This window comes from Nuphar pumila, chromosome 3, assembly GCF_984573655.1.
Source record: "Nuphar pumila chromosome 3, dmNupPumi1.hap1.1, whole genome shotgun sequence".
NCBI lineage: Eukaryota > Viridiplantae > Streptophyta > Magnoliopsida > Nymphaeales > Nymphaeaceae > Nuphar > Nuphar pumila.
The window spans coordinates 110,404,861-110,426,860 of record NC_143251.1 but is presented as its reverse complement, the minus strand read 5'-3'; the positions used below and the strand labels follow the sequence as shown (position 1 = coordinate 110,426,860).

Here is a 22,000-nt window from a genome sequence, read left to right as displayed (position 1 = left end):
CCAAAATCCCATTCTTCCAGCACTTGTGGATATTGGTTGCTGGGATCTACAAAGTCAGTGTGATATAGCACAGCCATTGTGTAATGAATGCCACCAAATCAAAATTACAAGGACTGGAACTGGGTGGGTAGGGTGACAAGGTGTTGCTGCTGCCCACCCAGAAAAGAATGAAACAGACAGTTTTCTTTCTTTTTTCCCCAATTTCTAACTTGTCAAGGACACATGATTTTGGTTTGGTCATTAGTATTATTCTATCTTATGTGTTGACACACTCCAAGTTAGAACAGTTATGAAAAGTATGTATGTTTTATCCTAACTTTTTGTGAAGATTCACCAACCCTGAAGCATTTTCTATCCTTATCTTACTCATAAATCAACTTGAAGTTATTAGTGACTTAACTTTTTGTGACTGACTCATTGACCATGATAGATTAAAATGAGATGTAAAAATGGCCTATGAAGAAGAGGCTTTTTTTTTTGGTTGACCAATATGTGGTTCATGGAAACAAACAAGAAAATGATTTAGCATGAGATGATAGTAGCAAATCCTAGACCTTTATGTGGTGCCGTAAGTTTTGTTTTGTGTGGACAAATATGCTTATGAAGAATGCAATATCGAAGAGGGATTCTGTATGTTATGATGTATAATTTTGCTCTCTAGTTTTTTTATGTTATTATTATAAGTTTTGGTTTGGTCATTGAACACATGGTTATGACCAGAGTTACCGAAAGCTTCTTAGTTAAGTGGGAAGCCCACTTCCCGGAAACTCGCTTCGGAAGCACGATACTCCTCGCTTCCAAAACTTGATGGGAATCTCAATTCTCCCACGCTTCTCCTATGCTTTTCACACACTTCATCTATTCTTCTTATATGTTTTCTCACTCTACGTTTCATATTTTTTTATGTGTTTCCCCTCACACTTCTTAATCACTTTCATGTGTTTTCTTTAAATTTGCAATCATCATTTTTAGATTTTGTTAAAAAATTAATTTTTACCTATGTCACAGGGATTCGGCTAGCAGGGTGCCACACCTGCATTGGGTGACGTGATGCAGGTGCGGTCAACCCGACCCCGGGTGCGATCAACGCACCCAGGGTCATTTTGGTCAAATTTTTTGGACTTAAAAAAAAATTGCCAAGAATTTTTTTTTAATATATGTCACAGGGATTCTCCAACTAGGCGCCACACCCGCACCCGCAACCGATGCGGTCAACCTGACCCTGGGTGCAGTCAACGCACCCAAGGTCATTTATGTCCAACTTTTGGACTTTATATATATATTTGCCGCACCCCTGCACTCGGTTTTTTTGGAAGTGCCGCACCCGCACCCATGTGACATAGATTTTTACAGTAAAAAATCATAAACTTTAAGAATAATCACTTTTATTTGTGTTCCATTTCTATTCCCATTCAGTTCTTATATATTTTTTTATTCCTCGCTTCCTATACATTTGAAAATGCATCGATTCTCGCTTTTGCTTCCTGTATTGTTTCCCGCTTCCACTTCCTAGTCTGGCAACCTTGGTTATGACCATTAAATGGGGTAAATTATTAGTTTTAACATGTTAAATTTGTTTTTGTATGCTGTGTTTTATATGACTTTTGGGTGTTCTTTAGATGATGTCATTGGAAGTTCAGGGTGTTGTTTTCTCTTGTGTATGACATGTTAGGTCTCTGTGACTAATATTGATGTTTTTTCTTGTAGAATTTCCCATGCCAAGAAGTTGAAAGACATAACAAGCCAGAGGTTGAATTGAAGTAAGTTTTCTTACTGAAAATACTTTATAAAGCAGTGAGATTGATCACCCCATGATGTTGCCTTTGGAAGGAGGTTGTTAGTTCAACTTGGTGCAACAATATGCTGTTTACAGAAGTTTTTGCCTTCATATGCTTGCATCTCTTGTATATGTTTTGCAACTTTCAATAAAGATTGCTTCACAAATCTTTTTCTTAAGCTACAATGTTATGAAGATTGTTCGGCAAGCTGAACTAGGTTTTATGAAGTAATCATAAAGAAAATCATTTTTGTTTTTCAAAAGGAAGTTTAGCTCAGTATTGTAAAGTATATGTTGTAACTTGTTTGATAATATCCCCTTTTTTAGCATGATGAGACATCCATACCATTATAGATATTGATAATTGGTTGTGGCATACTAAGATTATGAAATTACCTGATAATTCAAGCAATAGAAAATATCACCAAGAATGCATGAGATACATGAGATATTCAAAGTATATTTGCTCCTATACAATTATGTTGACTCCCTAATAGTGGCTGCTTAGAGAGCATAGTATGTAAGGGGTGGGATCAGGTGGATAGAGACTCTAGCATATAGGATCTAGTTTCCAAAGTTGAGAACCTGCTAATAATGTTACAGATAGGTCAGTTAAACTTGTTAAATAATATGTAATATCCTAGGCTAACTAGGAATTGTTTTTCTTTTTAGTCTAGTTAGAATAGGCTTTTTCTTTTTATTTTCGTACCTTTTTAGCCTTTTTGACTAGTCAACATTTGACTTAGTCAAAAAGTAAGTCGTTGGACTCTTCTACCCTCTTTCAATGTATTATAAATATGGGGCAAAGTCCCCTCACTATGTATGATTTTCTTATGGGTGTTTACCCATTCAATAATATATTTTTTCTCTCTTATTATTGTATACCTTTTTTTGGGTATTTTGTATGAACCTTTGTGGTTCTTGTTAATGAACTTTTTTGGCATTTTGGTTGGAGCTATTTAAAGCTTTGTTTGGTGATGATCCAAGAACTCATCTTCTTATATGGTACCAGAGCTTGGTGATAAAGCTAAGTTTAGTTTCGGTGCATCAGGAAACGTGTCATTCAAAGTTTGAAAAAGAAGTGAAGTTCTTTTCAAGTATATGTGAAATTGTGATCATATGAAAGCTTGGAGGAGCACTCATACTCGTTATTGGTGGTGTACTCATTATCCTCTCCTTCATCTCTTCTCTTCTCTAGTCTTCTTATTTCTTCTTTTTCTTTATTTTTTCTTCTCAAACCTTGTAAAATAGATGACAATGATAATTTCACCATTAAACCCATTAAGCTCAACGATTCTAACTATGTTACATGAGCTTCAATCATGAAGCACCTTATATGGGGAAAGGGGTTGTGGGGATTAATTGATGGAATCGATTTGGAACCTAAATTAATCCTTACAAAGGTAGAAGGTGAGAAAGAAATACCTCTTCCAGAGGTTGAGAAAAACAAAGTCATTACCACTTACGAGAAAAAGTAGAAGGAATGGAGAATGGGACATGCCAAGATTATGTCTTGGCTTATAAGTAGTGTCGATATTAAAAAATGTTCAAGTCTTGCAAAATTTGAACATGCAAATGATGTTTGGGACTATCCTAAGAGAATGTATTCTCTTAAAAATATTGCACATGTGTGCAACTTACAAGACAAAGTTCGAAATATAGTTCAAGGAGACAAGAGCATTAGAGCGTACTATAATAGCTTGTCCGAATTATGGGAAGAGTTGGCTCTCCTTGAACCAAAGTGACATTGTTCACAAGACATAGAACTTTGTCAAAACCAAATAAATGCAGAGCATTTCTTTCAATTTATTAGTAAATTAAGATTTGAATTTGAATCAACCAAATTCGTTCTTCTTTATCGAGGAAAGGTTCCTTCAATAAAAAACACAATAGAAGAATTAAGCATGAAAGATAATAGGGTTAAGAAGAGAATTTCCAAGTGTGAGGATGACTCGGTTCTAGTCGTATCTAGACCAGAAAACCATGTTCGTACATACAAACCCTCACAATATAGGAGGACAAATGATGAGAAATAAGAAAATGAATTTGAAAAATGGAAAGTCATTTGTTACTATTGCCGAGAATCGGGACACGTGAAAACTTATTGTCCAAAATTGAAGAAACCCTATGAAAAGAAGGTTGCCTCTGTCGGATCTCCACAAGAATCAAATGAACCATCCATTGGAAGCATGTCCTTAACACAATTAGTGGAGGCACTTCAACCACTACTCAAAGGAGCATCTTCATCCACTGGAGCCGCAGTTTCTTCCATCGACATCTCTGATCTTTTGCTTCTTGACTCAAGTGTTTCTTTTCATATGACATCAAACATTGATATGTTATCCGAATGTCATAACTCATATGGGTCAAATGTTTTTACCACTGATGGGACATCTCTTGAAATCAAAGGAATAGTAAATTTTGAAAATATTTATTAAAACTTAAAAAGATTTTATATTCCACAAATTAGATATATTCCCAAACTTAACCTAAATCTTTTATCTGTCTCTGAATTATCTAACCATAGATGTAATGTCTCATTTTCTTTTCGTGGTTGTCGAGTGCAGGATCACCAGTCAGGAAAGCTGATTGGGGAAGGCCATACTACATGGATTTTTGGAAATACCTAAGAATACATTATGTTGTAATGTTTAGAAAATGAATTTTGATCTTTGGCACAAGAGACTTAGCTATCCTAGTGTATCAAAGATCCACTTTTTCCAAAGATGGAAATTTTTTGTAATTTTGAAACCTTTACATGTGAAAAATGCATTCTTGAAAAAATGAAGAGATTACCTTTTCAAGAAAGAACCTTTGTCTCTTCTCGACCACTTGAGTTAGTACATTCGGATATGTGGGGACCCGCAACTGTTATATTAAAAGGTGGTTTTATGTATTATGTAATTTTCGTAGATGACTTTACAAAACATACTTGGATCTATTTTCTTAAGCATAAATCCGAAGTTTTCTCACATTTTTAAATATTTCATAATCTAGTCAAAAATCAATTTAAGAATGATATTTGAATCTATACAGTATTACATATCAAAGATCATGTCCCTATACTCCTCAACAAAATTGTTTAGCAGAAAGAAAACATAGGCATATTATAGAAACAACAAGAACTTTACTCATTACACATCAAGTACCAAAGACTTTTTGAGTCGAAACCACTCTAGCTGCAGTTTATCTTATTAACAAAATGACATCCTCTTCATTAAACAATATATCTCCTATTGAAAAACTTTTCAAGCAAATTCCAGATTATTTTAGGTTAAGGGTTTTTTGGTGCAAATGTTTTGTTTTTTTCTGTAAAAAATGACAAACTCTCTCCTCGTGCTATTCCTTGTGTTTTCTTAAGATATGCAAATCACCAAAAAGACTAGATGTTTTGACCTTGAAACTAAAAAGTTATATGTATCAAGGAATGTATCCTTCTTAGAAAAGAAAAGTTTTGTTGAAAGTGAGAACTCTAAGGAAATAGATGAGTATTTTTTTTTTGGACTTAGTTCCAAAGATTGATGAAGGTGATATTGATGAAAGTCAAGACGATCAAAATGACATGATAAGTACATAATCATTTAGTGATCATCAAGATTGTATTCAATATTCTAGGCGGGAAAATTTAGAAAAAACATGTGTTCTAAAAAAATATACTAAAGAACAGGAACAAATATCAACTAGAAAGTCATTTAGAGGGTCAAAAGTTTCCAAAAAAATTGTCCTATTGATGCAGTTTGATGCAGCGGGAAGAATCAACTTCGATGCACTTGACTGGGGGAAAATGATGGCACGACCTTCCCAGTCGTGTGACGTGCAAGTAACAAGAAGAATGACCACCGAACGATGATACTTATTTATATTTTCAATATAGTCTTCAATCACACAAGGGAACAAACTTTAACAAAAAAGGAATAAACAATGGGAAAGAATAAAAGTTAAAGGGAAAACTGCTGAAGAAAAGAATCAGAAGAAGGCTGCTGAAAAAACCATCCAAGTCTGCCCCATGCAACCCTAGGAGATGTTTTTTAAAGACGGTTGGCGGATCCGGGTCTCGGGTTCAGTCTGGGACCTGAGTCGTTTTCATGTTGTTGTTAGGTCTGTCGTCCGGGCCTGGGCCTGTGCTCGTCTGGAATAGGTACGCAAGGGTACATCGCCCCTGCGTCTTGGTGCCGTGATCTGGATTGAATCCACTACTTGGGTCCGATCCTCGATCCCATCGTGCAGGTCCGGTCTTCTGCCTAGGTCAGGCAGTATGGATCTGGGTCGATCCTGCTCTGCATCACCTATGAGTCTTTTTCACCGAAGTATCAAGCCCACATTGCCTTAATACACTCCTACGTAGAGCCTTCTAACTATGTTGCAACAAAGGAACCGTCTGAATGGGTCAAACTAATGACAACATAATTAAAAGCCTTAGAAAAGGCGAAATACCTAGACTATTCAAGATATTCCACCAGGCAAAAAGCTTATAGGTTGTCGATAGGTGTATAAAGTTAAAACCAAGAGTGATGGCACTCTTGAAAGGTTTAAAGCCCGATTAGTTGCCAAAGGCTATTCTCAAGAGTATAAAATAGACTATGAAGAGACTTTTGCCTCAATCGCTAGAATGACCTAAATTAGGATCCTAATAGCTCTTGTCTCTGTAAAGAAATGACATATATATCAAATGGATGTCAAGAATGTATTTCTTAATGGAAGCCTAGCTGAAGAAGTGTATATGAAACCACCACATGGCATCAATATTGTCAAAGAAAAAACTCTTCATTTAAATAAGACTTTTTTATGGGTTTAAGCAAGCCCCAAAAACTTGGTATGATAAATTTAGTCAAGTTATGCTTGATTTTGATTTTCAATCTTGTGTTACTGACACAACTTTGTTTGTTAAGAATTCTTATGGAGGTATTATTATTCTTTTCCTCTATGTAGACGACATGATCATCACTGGAAGTGATAAACAAAGAGTTGATAACATTAAAAAAATTCTCAAAACACACTTTGAAATGAGTGATTTGGGTTTTTTAAAATTCTTTCTTAGCATAAAAATTACTTATTCCTCTGGAGGCTATTTGCTAACTCAATCTAAATTTGCTCTAGATATTGTTGACAAGTCTGATATCTCAGATGAAAGACAGGTCGACACTCTCGAAGTTGTAAATATCAAAATGAAGATTGATGATGGAAAACCGCTTGAAAATCCAACACCTTACAGACAACTTGTCGGGGTACTGTCTTATCTCTCCATTACAAGACCTGACATTGCCCATGCCATTGACACAACAAGCCAATTTCAGCATGCTCATACCACTCTTCATATGGGAGTTGTTTTACGTATTATTAGATATATTAAAACTTTCATTTTTCGAGGAGTTTTTTTGTTTGTTTCTTCTTCCTTAGATTTGACTGCTTATACTGATGCATATTGGGGAGGTGATCCTAATGATCGACATTCAACTACTAGTTTCTGTGTATTTTTAGGTGAATCATTGATTTCTTGGAGGTGCAAGAAGCAACAAAAAGTCTCTTTCGTCAATCGAAGCCGAGTATAGAGTTATGGATACAACCACTATGGAAGTAGTCCTATGTTACATAGACTCTTCTAGTAGGGCACTGCACTCGCACCCAAGCGAGTGCGACACTTGGACACAGTTTCCTTTGTGTTAGGTGAAGTCAACCACATTGAGGTCCATTTTTATCCAAAAGTAGATTCAATTAACCCTAATGAAGTTCATTTTTATTTATATTATATATATATATATATATATATATATATATATATATATATTCCCCACACACCCGCACTCAAGTTTTTTTAAAGTGTTGCATCCGCACCCGTACCCGCACCCGCACCTATGTGATATAGAAGTAGTCTGGCTAAGGCGCTTGCTTTATGACATGGGTATTGAGAGTACAAGAGCATCACGACTATGCTGCGATAACAAAAGTTTTATTTACATTGCCAACAATCGGACATTCCACGAATGAACCAAGCATATCGAGATGGATTGTCACTACGTACAAGAGAAATTTTTACACGGCACCATTGATCTTCCCTATATTTCTTCAGAATATCAATTGACAGATTTCTTTACCATACCTCTCGCTGCTTCATGATTTTACTTTCTCTTGGACAAACTTTCGGTTATTCAACCGTAAGTTTGAGGAGGAATATTAAATAATATGTAATATCCTAGGCTAACTAAGAATTGTTTTTCTTTTTAGTCTAGTTAGAATAGGATTTTTCTCCTTTTTATTTTTGTAACTTTTTAGCCTTTTTGACTAGTCAACATTTGACTTAGTCAAAAAGTAAGAGAGTGGTTGGACTCCCAACGGCTCTATTTAGAGCCGTTGGGAGCCTAAAGACTCTCTCTTCTACCCTCTCTCAATGTATTATAAATATGGGGCAAAGCCCCCTCACTATGTATGATTTTCTCGAGGGTGTTTACCCATTCAATAATATATATTTTCTCTCTTATTATTGTATACCCTTTTTCGGGTATTTTGTATGAACCTTTGTGGTTCTTGTGAATGATCTTTTTCGGCTTTTTGGTTGGAGCTATTTGAAGCTTCGTTTGGTGATGATCCAAGAACTCATCTTCTTACAAAACTTATTGCATACGCTGCTCACTCAAGTCTAATAAAGATAGGGGTATTGAGAGTAATAAAATTAAGATTTCGTAATCCTAGTTAGTGTTTATTAATTTCATTTCTATAGTTTCTTGAAAATAACAACAAAGTAAATGCGTATGTCAGTACAGAAGTCTTTCTAGCAGATATCTATGAGAAGTTGGAGAAACTACATGAAAGTTCCTAAATAGATGATGGAAGTATTTTATGATCAGGTATCTTACAGAGGTTTAATTTCCACCATGTAATGCACATCCTTTCCTATCCTACAGGTCTGATATTAAATGTTTATTGAACTGGACCCTCGATGGATCTTTGACACTTCTTCCATATATGCAGGACCAGCCCGGAGCTTCTGCTGAATCCAGTAAGTGTCTATTCTCTTGATCATTGAATATTATGGTTATCTGCTCTCAACTCTTAACTTCACTCTCCATGGAGATATTTTACAATTTCCATCATCTATGGAAAATGTCTATAACTTGGTTAATCCTTATCACAACTTTTTAGGGCTTCAGCTGGCTTTGACCTGCTATGTTCTCTGAATAACTCTTCCATGCAGCTTTGTTAGAAACTGTTTATTAGAATGAGAATTGCATGCATGCTTTTTCATATATACAAAATGTTGGAAACATATGAAGCTTTGTTGTGTTTGAAAATGCTATGACCAAGAACCGAACGCTAAGTTCTTATGTATTATTCTCTTAGTCATGGTTGTACATTCGCTGTTAGTGTAGAATAGTTATATAACCTTGGACTTCTCTTATTGGATAATAATCAACTAGGCCACACCATATTGGAAGTAATTTGGGCGATGGATTGGCACTACTGTTCTAAGTGATGTGTCTCTAAGGTACAGAAACTGCTCATGGAATGTCATAGCTATTAGAGCTTCTGAATCAGAGTGATTCACAGGAGGCCAATGCGAAGAACAATGGTAGTTATATATTTTTTCCTTTTTTGATATGCAAGCTGGGGAATAACCGCTATTGGATTCAAACTTGAGACCCCTCAGTTATGATGGTACGACCTAACCATCCAGCTATCTCTTTTGGTCCTGGAAGTCTTATAGTATGTCACGTGTACGAACTTGGTAGCACTCATGAACCAACTTAATAGGTGCTTTACTAGTAGGCCAAGTTTCTCATTAACTTCAATCAGCTGCCAAAGTTTTTAGTATCCTCAACCACATAAAAAAGACAACCAAAGGGTAAATAAAACTGTTCAAGACTAAGAAGATACCAAAGAGCACCAAAGACTTTTCATCCCAAATATTTCATTGCTTGGCTATGTTAGATTCTAATACCATGCTGTCTGCATCATTTATGCAAAAAAACAAAATATTTTATATTTGAGCTGGAAAAAGTAAGGGAAAAATCATGATAATTTTGATGGAGGTCAAGTGATAAATTGCAAAATTGAACTTCTTAAAGAAGTCCAAGGGGCCCATTTTAGACCATATAGAACATTTCCTAGGTTTGCAGCTTGGTATAAGTATATTTGATTTGCCAAGTGGTAATGGCATCTGCATTTCCTTATTCAAGTATCGTCTGAAAATGCAACTTCAGCATTTAACTGCCATAAATGCTAGTGCAATTACTGGCAATATATGCTACCAATTGTCTTGAAAAGTCAATCAGTTCACTGAAAGCTTGAATTCTTGCATATGAATGCTACCTTGTAGGAGCTGCAATTTCTTCTCTGACAATTTACTGCAACTTAAGCCATCCCAGTTGTCACTCTATAAATTTGTGTTCCAATGTGAAAAATGAAATAAGGTTGACAAGAACTTTACAGTACCCAAGTTAAATTTAGAGATAGAAATCAGAAAGACATATTCTCACATAGTTGATCTTATGAAAATTGTCAGTTACATACTTGTATAGGAAGTTAATGCTGTTCTCTCTTTGCTTTCTTCTTCCTCTTGGGGTTGACACTTTGTTGCTTCCTCATATTCTTTCTTAAAAATAAAAGTATGCTTTGTGATTTTGAGAAAAGAAAAGATGATTCAGGTCAAAAGGCCAAATATCTGAAGTTTATTCAGTCTAGCATACAATGGCATAAACATCAAAGGAGAAGAAGCACATATCAGCTAATTAATTGAATGTACACATTCCTAAGAATAGCATTATTGAGGAACTGGAGATTTACTTGTCTATTTTTTAAACTGCCCGTGTTTCATTTAAATAACATTTATTGACATTATTGTATATCTATGCATGAATTATATCCTGTGAAAGAAACAATATTGGTCTTATGATTTCCATTTCTCTAATTTGTCATAAGCAGATTATTGTTTATTGATTGCGTTTGGATATTCATTATTACTTGGTCTTGGAAATGGTCTTGGAAATAAACTTACCAGATCTAGTTGTTAATGTTGTACTTTTGGACCCCGTGGAGCCTAAGTTTTGTAAAATATTTGAATAGATTTGATTGTTGCATGAAAAAGTAAGTTTCTTTCTTCTTTCAGGTTTTGGTATGTCGAAATGAAGCAGAGAAGTGCTTGATTGAGACATCCATCAATTCTCTTCGCATAAGCATTAAGGTAAAATTGTTTTGAATGGTACATCTTTTGATACAATACATGTTATTACTATGGCTGGTTAATGGGCTGTTCCATTGCAGGCCAGTCCATGGGATGGCCACAGAACTGCCCGATTTTTAAAGGGGAAAGACATGGGCCTGCTGGCCTGAGCCACGGTTGGGCTGTGGGCCACCTGACCTGATTTCCATCCCTAGTTATCACTAGAACAGTGAAATAAAGTAGGAAGTAGCACCTCCAAACCCATCACTTCATCACCAAACTCCAACATCCCCTGCTACATCCTACCAAATAGTTTCATATTTATGGACAAGAAACAGTGGATCGTGATAGTGTCTGCTGACTCCGTTCTGCTGTTTGCCCATTCCAGTATTAGATTTTAGGTATTGTTTTCCGATATGATTCTCAAAGCAATCATAAGAAAGGAAGAGAAGAGGAGAAGATGTTAGGGGTTGTGCTGAAGCACGATTTTCCAATATGGAATTCGTGTGTTGTATTCTCCTTTATATACATGCTGCAGTTACAAATCATATCACAGTTACAGATTTTCCCTTGAACATTATGCATATATCTATACACATGAATGGGTGAAATTAGAAAGAATAAAGCAGATACATAAAATACATGTAACAGTTCAGATCTGAATCTAAATCTAGACTCAAAACCAATGTCATGTCTCATTAGCCTCCCTCAAGTTGTACATGGTAATCACAATGGATAACTTGGACTTCAACTGTCAAAACCTTCGCTTGGTCAATCCCTTAGTAAACAAATCTGTCAACTGATTTTCTGTCCCAATAAATTTTGCTTCTAATTCTCCTTTAATCTTGCTTCTAATAAAATGTTGGTTGATCGCTATATGTTTTGTCTTTCCATGATGAATATGATTCAATGAGATCTTGATAGCACTTTGACTATCACAAAACAAAATTGACCGAGGAATTTTCTCATTCAAATCATGCAACGTCTGATCCACACAAATTTTGAAGATGCAGCTGCCATAGCTTGATATTCTGCTTTTGTGCTTGATCCTACAACCCTTTGTTTTTTATTTGACCAAGAAACCAAATTTTTTCCCATAAAAACACAATAACCTGAAACTTACCTCCTCTCATCTGGGTTACCTGCCCAATCCACATATGAGAAAACCATGACTATGAGCATATCTTCACTTTGCTCTCTTTTTCTATAATACAACCCATCACCAAGTGTTCCTTTCAAATAACGTAAAATCCTCTTTACAGCTTCCATATGACCCGTTCTTGGTTGGTGCGTGAACTGGAATGCTTTGTTTACAACATACACCACATCAAGTCGAGCAAAGATAAGGTATTGCATCATGCCCACCATGCTCCTGTATTTTGTTGGGTTCTCATGTATAACATGGACTCTTCTAACAGGGCATTGCACGCACGTCGCACCCACACCCATGCGAGTGCGACACTTGGACATGACTTCCTGTGTGTCAAGTGAAGTCAACTACACTGAGGTCCATTTATGTCCAAAAGTAGATTTAGTAATCCCTAACCAAGTTTAGTTTTATCTATATTATATATATATAAATACATACATGCACAAACTTAAAACTCTTAAAAATTATATATATATATACCCTCCTGCACCCCCACACCCAAGTTTTTTTAAAGTGCTGCATCTCTACATCCGCACCCGTATCTGCACCTACACCTATGTGACAGGTTCTCATATAATTTTCCATAATTTACCCTCAACCTTTGATGAATGACACTTGGTGTCGTTAAAGGCTTGCAATCAGACTGTTCCAAAACCCCATGTTTTTCACTTTTTTGTTTTCTTGATATAAATACCTCTCGACACTCTTCAGTGCTTATAAAAGGCTTTGCTCTAAGAAGCTTCGGGTACAAGGTGAATTTGGGGTCCCTTTGTACTCGTTAACTTTTGTTAATAGAACTTTCTGCATTCTTGCCTTTTATTCTCTTTGCCTTCTTGCTTTCTTTATGTGATTGTGCGCGCACATGCTTGTGCGACTATGCTCGTGCGCTTGATGAGCGATGATCAACTCGATTTCCGCTGTGCACTTGAAAGGTCATTCTGGTGTTGAGGTACATCAGGTCACGTCACAGGGGCCTTCGCTTTTATCCCGTGACACAGACATACCTGACTTCTTTAGGAGATCCAAGGTGTACTTGTGTTCACTTAAGATAGGACCATCTTTGATTTTATCAACTTCAATACAAAGGAAATATTCCAACTTTTCAAGGTCCTTCGTCTTGAACCTCTTATTGAGAACCCTTTTAATTTCTTTTATATGATTTTCAGAACTCCCTGTAACAATAATATCATCCACATAAATAAGCACGATAGTGTACTTTAGCCCTTTCAATGCTTGTGCACAGTGAACCCTAGCCCCATTACACTAACACAAGAACAACAAATATTAACTAAGGGACAAACAAACAATCATAAATCATCTACAACAATATATAAATTTCTATGCGAAAAACCGTAAACATAGTAAACACTAAATGTTAAATCCGGTGGTTGAAGACTTCGATGACAATACAAAGAAACATGCAAAAAACATCCATAGCAACAACCAAACACAAATATGCATGGGGATATTCAATTATCGCAAGTTGGATCCTTACACACCCCTCATTGTAGGCTGCCATATTAAACAAAAATATGCATGGGGATACCCACTTATATATTATATAGAACTCATATTTCGAACCATTGGATGGGAAAGTTGATCACAAAGATGATACCACAACCCCCTCAGAATGCAGAAATTGTTGCAAAGGTTATACAGAGAATTTCTTTGTAGACACAAACGTGAAGAAGAAAACCCTTGAACAAAAACGAGTATATATACGATTCGACAAAATCGCAACTATTAAGAAAAAATGCATATAATAAAAAATTCACAAATATTTAAGTAGCATATTTGTGATTTTGTGGGTTTCCTTTAAGTCGAGTCTCACACATAAATTTATGCGATTTCAGTATATATGTGAAACAGTATGATATTTGTGAGAGGTGATTCACAAATATTTTTATGATTTTTTTTTTTATATGCGAAAGCATAGGATATTTGTGATTTCAGTGGTTTCAGTTTCACTGAAAATTCGCAAATAAATTATGCAAGTTCGTGAGGTCTGCATAAAAAATCTGTGATTCTGGATTTAAGTGAGAGTTGGACTTAGTCGACGGGCAGTATAATTTTATCGCAATAAGGCCTCAATTTGCACTTGCGAAGGGTAAAATAGTCCTAACGATATTGGATATTTGCAATTTTGGACATCGGGAGAATATCGAAATTTGTAGGGTTTTTACCGAAGTGGGTCAAATTACCCATACAGTACGGTCATTTTTCGAAAAAAATACATCTCAGATTGAAAGGAAGAATCAAGATGTTTAATAAATATCATGGTGTCCGTCATGATCATGATCCGCTGGTTGTAATCAGTTGTCAGGCACCTACCAGATATTTGATGTTTGAGGGAGTGCAAGACCTTTGATGGTTACAAACCCATGATGTAGTAATAATGCCAATAATAAGGTTTGGTGTCATTTGGTGGGGTGATTTAAAATTGATGGGTAGGCCCAGTAGGATCATAACAGATTTAGGCATACTCATTGTACAGTTCCAGAGGAACAAACTTACATTAGAGTGGCACAGGTTCTCAAAATATGTGCACATTTATCCTGAATAGATGCAGGGTGAAGACTTGTGACAGGGGCAACCACTGACAATATTCCTTGTATCACAAGGTAATAAAAATCCAATCTGGTGCTTTATTTTGTAGTGAAATAGTATAACTGAAAGCCTATTATCCTTCAGAACTGGATAGGGTTTCCTCGTCTCTACCACTAGGCAAATTCTTGCAGTTGAGAAGAGCAGCATGGGACCTGATACACCAGGTCTACCCCATTGGCTAAGGAGCCAAATGAACAGGGTTTTGGATGTGTATCTTTAGAGCCTGCCTGAGCTTGGTTCATCTAGCTCGGCTCGATGGGGGGAACCAAACTTGAGCTTCTGATGAGGCCGAGCCAGACGAGCTGAGCTCGAATTGGGTTATTTATAATAAAAAAATTATTTTTTAGGATAAACCGTGTGCATCAAACTTGTGATCTGTTGGCTACAAGTACACTGTCCTGCCAGTTGATCTAGCATGTTATTTTTTACATAAGTGCTACATAAGTAATATGCACTTACCTTGACAAACCTATATGAGCTGAGCTGAACCAAGATGGATAGCCTTTGGTCAGCAACTTTTCAACATTTTTTTTTCTTTTTGAAAAATGACATTTTGTGGATGCTGTCAACATATACATCAGCGACAATGAAAACAAATGATTACTTCTAAAGAAAAAAACTTGGTGGCAGTGAAAGAATATGAGCTTCACAATTGGATAATGCTCAAACCCTCTGCAATAATTCTCTAACATATAAGATTGGGAGAACATGACATTATAATTAAGTAGAATGCAAAGATTCCCCTACCTGATTGCATTAAAATAGGTGAAAACTGAAAGCAGACCAATCTGCACTTGATGGATGCAAATATTTTGGAACTATAAGCTTGAAAAGAAATGTAAGAAATGCAATTTGAAATATATTGGCATGCAATGTGCCTTACTACCTTGAAATTTGGGAAAGTGCAAGAGAAGCTATGGAAACATTAAAAAAAAGATCAAATTTGTTTTGGTAGATGAAGTAATTGCTTCAGTTGTTTTGAGAATTCAAACTTAGTGCAGGTGTTTTGACGAGATGATTTTGATCATACAGTGCCATTACTAATCACTTTGGTGCTTTCTCATGTGTAAAGCTCCCCTTATACATGTATGCATCTACTTCTTTGTTTTTTCTTGCAGGTAAAGCAGGCAGATGAGCTTGAAAACATACTAACAAAAAAATTTCTAAGATTTTTGTCCATGAGAGCGGAGGCATTCCAGATCTTGAGGAGGAAGCCCGTACAGGTGTGCTATTTGATGCTTTCCTTTGCTTTTCCCCTGGTATTGTTACTATGATCAGCCTGCTTGGTGTTAGGAGACTCCATTATCAGAAATTATTCATGACAAATAATACCATGTGCATGATACAATATCCTGCTTTTGTGTTACTGTGCTGTCTGCAGGGTGTGTTAAAATGTATCTCCAATATCTTTGTTGTAAGTATAAATATATATACTTATATACATAGAGATACATATACATATATATATTATATCTATGTCACAGGGATTCGGCTAGCAGGGTGCCGCACCCGCGTCGACGCGACTCAACGCGGGAGCGGGTGCGGGTGCGGCACCGGGTGCGGTCAACCCGATCCTGGGTGCGTTGACCGCACCCAGGATCATTTAGGTCCATTTTCTTTTTTGGATTTTTTTATTTAAAAAAATTTGCCCTTTGAAATGGGCTGCAAAATTTTAAAAAAAAATTACTGTTGACAGCTGAGACAGCAGCTTTTGACAGCTTCTGTCAGCTGCTGAGCTGCGAAATTTTTTTAAAAAAAAATTCTGCTGACAGCTGAGACAGTAGCTTCTGTCAGTTGCTGTCAGCTGCTGAGCTGCGAATTTTTTTTAAAAAAAATTCTGCTGACTCTGCTTTCAGCTGCTGACTCTGCTGACAGTTCCTTTTTTTCGTAAAGGGTTTTCTCTGTTGACAGGAGCTGTCAGCTGCTGACAGCTCATGTCAGCTGCTTTTCAAATCCTTTTTTCGTAAAGGATTTTCTCTCTCCCCTTTATATATATATATATATATATATATATATATATATATATATATATATATATATATATATATATATATATATATATATATATATATATATATATTTACATTTTTGCCCCTGCCGCACCCCCACACCCGGGTTTTTTGGAAGTGCCGAATCCCCACACCCGCACCCGCACCCGCACCCGCGCCCGCACCCATGTGACATAGTATTATATGTATATGTATCTCTATATATATAAATATATATATTTATATCCTTTTTTTATTTTCTTACCCGAAAAGGGTATTCTTGTAATTTCCTATCTTGCGCATATTCCATTTGGAATATGTTGTATTTTTCCATCTTTATTTTTTGTATTTCTTTTTTTCTTTTTATTTTTTTTCATAAAAGGTGCATTGGGGGTCCCCCAATAGAGTCGTTGGGGGCTCCCCAACGACTCCTTTGGGAGCCTCCCTTTGCACCTCTTTCTTCTTGTATAAATAGGGGTGTTCCCCCTTGTAATTCCTAAGCTTGAGAGTCTCAAGCATTTGCTCCTTTTTATGAAATACATGCATTATTGCATGTTTGCTACTTTTGCGCTTTTTGCGTATTTTGTTCAAGTGTTGTGAGAGTGTCTTCGTACACTTCTTTTATAAAGTGTTTATACTTGTATGCGTATTGTCTTTTCATAGACTTTTTCATATGGTATCAGAGCTTGGTTGGTGATAGAGGATTGTGAGATTCTCTTCTCTTCAAGTGCCTCGAAAAGCGTGCTTGGGATCTTTGGAGGTTGAAGTGGTGGATCTTGCTTCTCAAATATTTTAGAAGAATCTTGCGCAAGCTAGCATTTGAAATATTGTGTTGGTACGCCATTTCTCCCTTTCTCTTTACTTCATAATGGGCGAAAAAGAGTCTCATTTTACTCTTGGCTTCAAATTAAATGGGTTCAACTATCATATTTGGGCCGGAAACATGGAGGCTCATATAAAAGGGAAGAGGCTATGGGGTTATGTGCAAGGCACAATTCCGGAACCGGAACCCAAAATAACTATGGTAAACGGAAGTGAAATCAAGATTCTTGAAGGAGAAGAAAGGGTTAAAGCTCTTGAAGAGTATTCTAAGAAGTACGATGAATGGGAAATGAAGAATTTCAAGATTCTTTCTTGGTTCTTTTCATCCGTTGAAACTAAGATTAATGCCAACATTATTAAGTTCAAAAAGGCATCAGAAGCTTGGCATTATCTTGAGAAAATGTATACTTCGAGGGATCTATCTCATAAGTATTATCTTCAAAAGAAGGATCTCTCTCTTACTCAAGGTGAAATGACTATTAGGGAATATTTTGCCGATCTTTCCTTCATTTGGGATGAGCTTGCCATGCTTGAACCAAAATGGAGTGGAGAGGCAATTGAACTCCGTCACAAGCAACTTGAAGAAGATCGGTTCTTCAATTTTTTGAATAGGCTAAGGCCCGAATTTGAGCAAATAAGGTCTTCTCTTCTATCCTCATTTACTCCTCCCTCTCTTGAAGATGTACTCACCAAATTGAGTGGTGAGGAGACTCGTATGAGTTTATGTAAACAAGGATCAAGTGTTCTTGTGGTTCCTTGTAATCATGAAGAATGCAATGAGGTCAATGCTGTATCAAGACCCGGGAACAATGTGAAAACCTATCGTCCCCCTCATTTTAAACCACAAAATCAAGGTGAAAATGGTGGGCAAAGAGGAAAAAGGGACTATAGCAAAATTATTTGTCATTTTTGTAAAGAACCCAAACATATCAAACCCATATGTCCCAAATGGAAAAAACTTCTTGCAATGGCTACCACCGGTGTACCACAAAAGGAGTAGGCATCATCAAGTGGGTCACTCTTGTTAAAATGTAAACTGTAATATATATATATATTATTTAATATTATTATATTTTCTTTTATTATTTTCTTTTTCTATTTTTCTTTATTTTCTTTTTTAGCATCTAGTTCAATAGAAACTAGATATTTGATCCAGTCAAGTTCCTGTTGGAACTTGTCTGTGCAAATAGTTGTTGGACTATAGTCCAACAACTATAATAAATGCTGTTGGACTGTAGTCCAACAGCTATAATAAGAGACGTTGGACTACAGTCCAACGTCTCTTTTGGAGAGCTCAAAATGAGCTCTCCTCTCTCTTCCACTTTTTTGTATATATAGGGGTGAACCCCTTCAATGTAAATTACTATGCTTTTTAAGCATTTTGTTCATGAATAAAGTATTATTTATTTTTCAAGTGTTCTTCCTTTTATACCCTTTCAAGGGTCATGCTTGTAGTGTCTCCAATAGACACTTGTTTGTGAGTTATTCGTGCATTTGTTGAAGACCACCATTTCATTACATGGTATCAAAGTCCTATTCCAATAGACACTTGTTTGTGAGTTATTCGTGCACTTGTTTGTGATGTTGGATGTGACCTTGACAATGATCAAAGTCCTATTGTTGTTGAAAATGATGATAATGAAGAGCAAATCCATAGGGATGTTAGTCTACAATATTCAAGACGTAGAGAGCAAAATCTTCCATGTGCATTACAAAAATACTCTGAAGTCTCACCTAGAAGAACGTCTAGAATCTCTAGACCTCCAGAAAAAATTGTCTTATGAATCTTTTTCACCCACGTATAGGGCCGCCATTACATTAATACAATCATATGTTGAACCATCATCCTATTCTCAAGCCAAAAATCATATAGAATGGATAAAAGCCATGAAAAAAAAATTGAATGCACTAGAAAAGGCCAATACTTGGACGATCCAAGATATTTCTCCAGTTAAGAAACCTATAGGCTGTAAGTGGGTATACAAAGTCAAAACCAAAAGTGATGGGACCCTGGAAAGATATAAGGCCCGTTTAGTAGCAAAAGGATATGCCCAAGAGTATGGCATCGATTATGAAGAAACATTTGCTCCTGTGGCAAGTATGACCACTGTTAGAACTTTAATAGCCTTGGCCTCCATTAGAACATGGTCTATCTTTCAATTAGATGTCAAAAATGCTTTCCTGAATGGGAATCTCGTTGAAGAAGTATACATGGAAGCCCCACCTTGTATTAGTATCCCTAAGGGTAAAGCTCTTCGTCTTAGAAAAAGCTCTTTATGGTCTTAAACAGGCTCCAAAAGCCTGATATGACCGATTTAGTCATATTATGCTTGATATTGGTTTTCAACCTTGTTTAACTGACACTGCTTTGTTTGTTAAGAAATCTGATGCAGGCAACATTATTCTTCTTCTTTATGTGGACAATATGATCATCACCGGAGGCGACAAATAGGGAGTTGCAAATATCAAATCTCTTCTTAAAACTCACTTTGAAATGACTGACTTAGGTTTATTAAGATATTTTTTAGGCATTGAAGTTGCTTATTGTAATAACCTCAATTTTTGATATTTTATTCGTTTAAGAATATGGGCATTTTTACTAATTTTGGGCCTTGGACCCGTTACCATAATCGGATCCATAAGAGAATCCGTAACTAACCTACCATTGGGAATGTTAAATTATACTTATAATACTAATTATTAATTAAATAATTAATTAATAGTATTTATAAGAAAAAATTAAAATAGTTTTTATGCATAGGGTCGGACCCACAGTTGGATCCAAACGGATCCAACTGAGGATCCATCACTCGTAGGCAAACTGGGTCCATTTTAATAATGGACCCAGCGTCGCGGGTCACGGGCTCGGACCCGGACTCGACCCTCTCGATTTTAAAAAGGGAAAGTGGGTTTTATTAAGGCAACCCGATAAGGGTTGCCCGATTTCTGTAACAGGCATTAGGGTTCTGAGAGAACCCTAACCCCGATCGCAGAAACGGAAAGGGGGGGCGCAGGGGGGTTACGCAGAGCGTAACGACCCCGCGCCCATCTCGGCAGAGGAGGGGGAGTCCGGGTCGATAAAAGGAGGTGGAGAGGAAGCCCTCTCCACTCGCCTCTCCCTTTTCACTCAGTCCTTCTCTCTCCCTCGTCTCTCTCCCTGTCTGCGTGCGCGCACCGGAGGTAGAAGATCGTCGGCGAGCTGCGACAGCCACCGCAGCTCCAGCAAGCACCCTTCTGTCACGGCAGCAGCAAGGAGCAACCCCGGCCGACCCTTCTCTTGCAGCCACGACAGCCTCCGATCGCCGGAAATCTTCAATAAGGTACGGGGCTCCTATCGAATCTAGGTGAGGGATCGAACATGGGTTCGATCCCATGTAATTCTTTGAGATGAGGGTCCATGGGAACCCTTTTGAGTAATACAGGATCTACCTGTATTCTCTGTTTTTAGCTGTGTTTCTATTGTTTTCAAATGAGAAAAATACGTATTGGGTCATTTGGGTTTTGTGGGATTTGGCTGATGGACCAATCAAACTCGGTTCGATTGGCCGATCAGGCCTCAACCATGATAGCAGACCCAACCGAGTGATCGGTATATATATATATATATATATATATGCTGCGCATTGGAGGGTGACCGGCCCAGTCGACCCAAGTCGGCTGGGTGCTGTGCACCTTTTGAACCGGGCCATAGCAGGCCCAGCTGACCCAGTCAGCTGGGAGCTGGCCTGTAGCTCGAAAAAAAAAAAGGGGGAAATTTTGCTCGGCAGGCCTAGGAAGACTTGGATGGAGATGATAGGAAAGGATATGAATGCTTTGAACCTCACCGAGGACATGGCGTTGGATAGAAATGATTGGAGGAAAAGGATTCATGTGGAAGACCCAAAATGAATTTCTTTTTTGGTTCATATCGCTGACCCCAATTGTTTTGGGATGAAGGCGTAGTTGTTGTTGTTGTTGTATGCATAGGTAATCCAACTTGGTAGGATTTAATGTGATTTTCAGGTGTATTGTGTTGCAAAGTTTGCATTATGCTGTGTTCCACCCCAAAGTAAGTAGTTTCGAAATTTTGAAGGGTTTTCGTACAGATACAAGGTGTTTTCGAGTAAAGCTAATCGGCAATATCCTTTGGTATAAAGAACTGAATGGATTACATGTTGTTTAGTTAGTGTTTTTCACAGTTTAGCGTGAGTTCTAAATGGTTTAAACAAAACCTATCTTTGTAAGCAGTGACAGATGAAAAGAAAGAAAGGGGGAGAGGTAAAATCATGTGTATAAATATAAATAGCTATACCCTTGTTATGCCTATGATAGTGCTGGATTTGGTGAGAAATATATTTGTTTCAAGTACTTGCATATGAATGATCGATGCATGTTAATATTAAGTGGGCAACACAGGTATGACCTACTGTTTCTAACATGTTCTAAAAGTTGCTATGTTCCCTGCTTGTGAATAATAACTACAATACCTAGGTTAATACAATGTTAATAAGTATATGTTGATA

General features: G+C 36.9%; 1 protein-coding gene across 1 annotated transcript in view; it reads left to right on the top strand.

The window, feature by feature from the left end:
- Nucleotides 1–22,000, top strand: part of LOC149843282 (actin-related protein 2/3 complex subunit 4) — a 47,805-nt gene that overhangs the window by 1,557 nt on the left and 24,248 nt on the right. Inside the window, exons 3-6 of the mRNA XM_090001766.1 lie at nucleotides 1,708–1,760; nucleotides 8,744–8,771; nucleotides 10,878–10,952; nucleotides 15,807–15,911. Coding sequence (XP_089857892.1) covers nucleotides 1,708–1,760; nucleotides 8,744–8,771; nucleotides 10,878–10,952; nucleotides 15,807–15,911 — 261 coding nt within the window. The remainder of the gene's footprint in view (nucleotides 1–1,707; nucleotides 1,761–8,743; nucleotides 8,772–10,877; nucleotides 10,953–15,806; nucleotides 15,912–22,000) is intronic.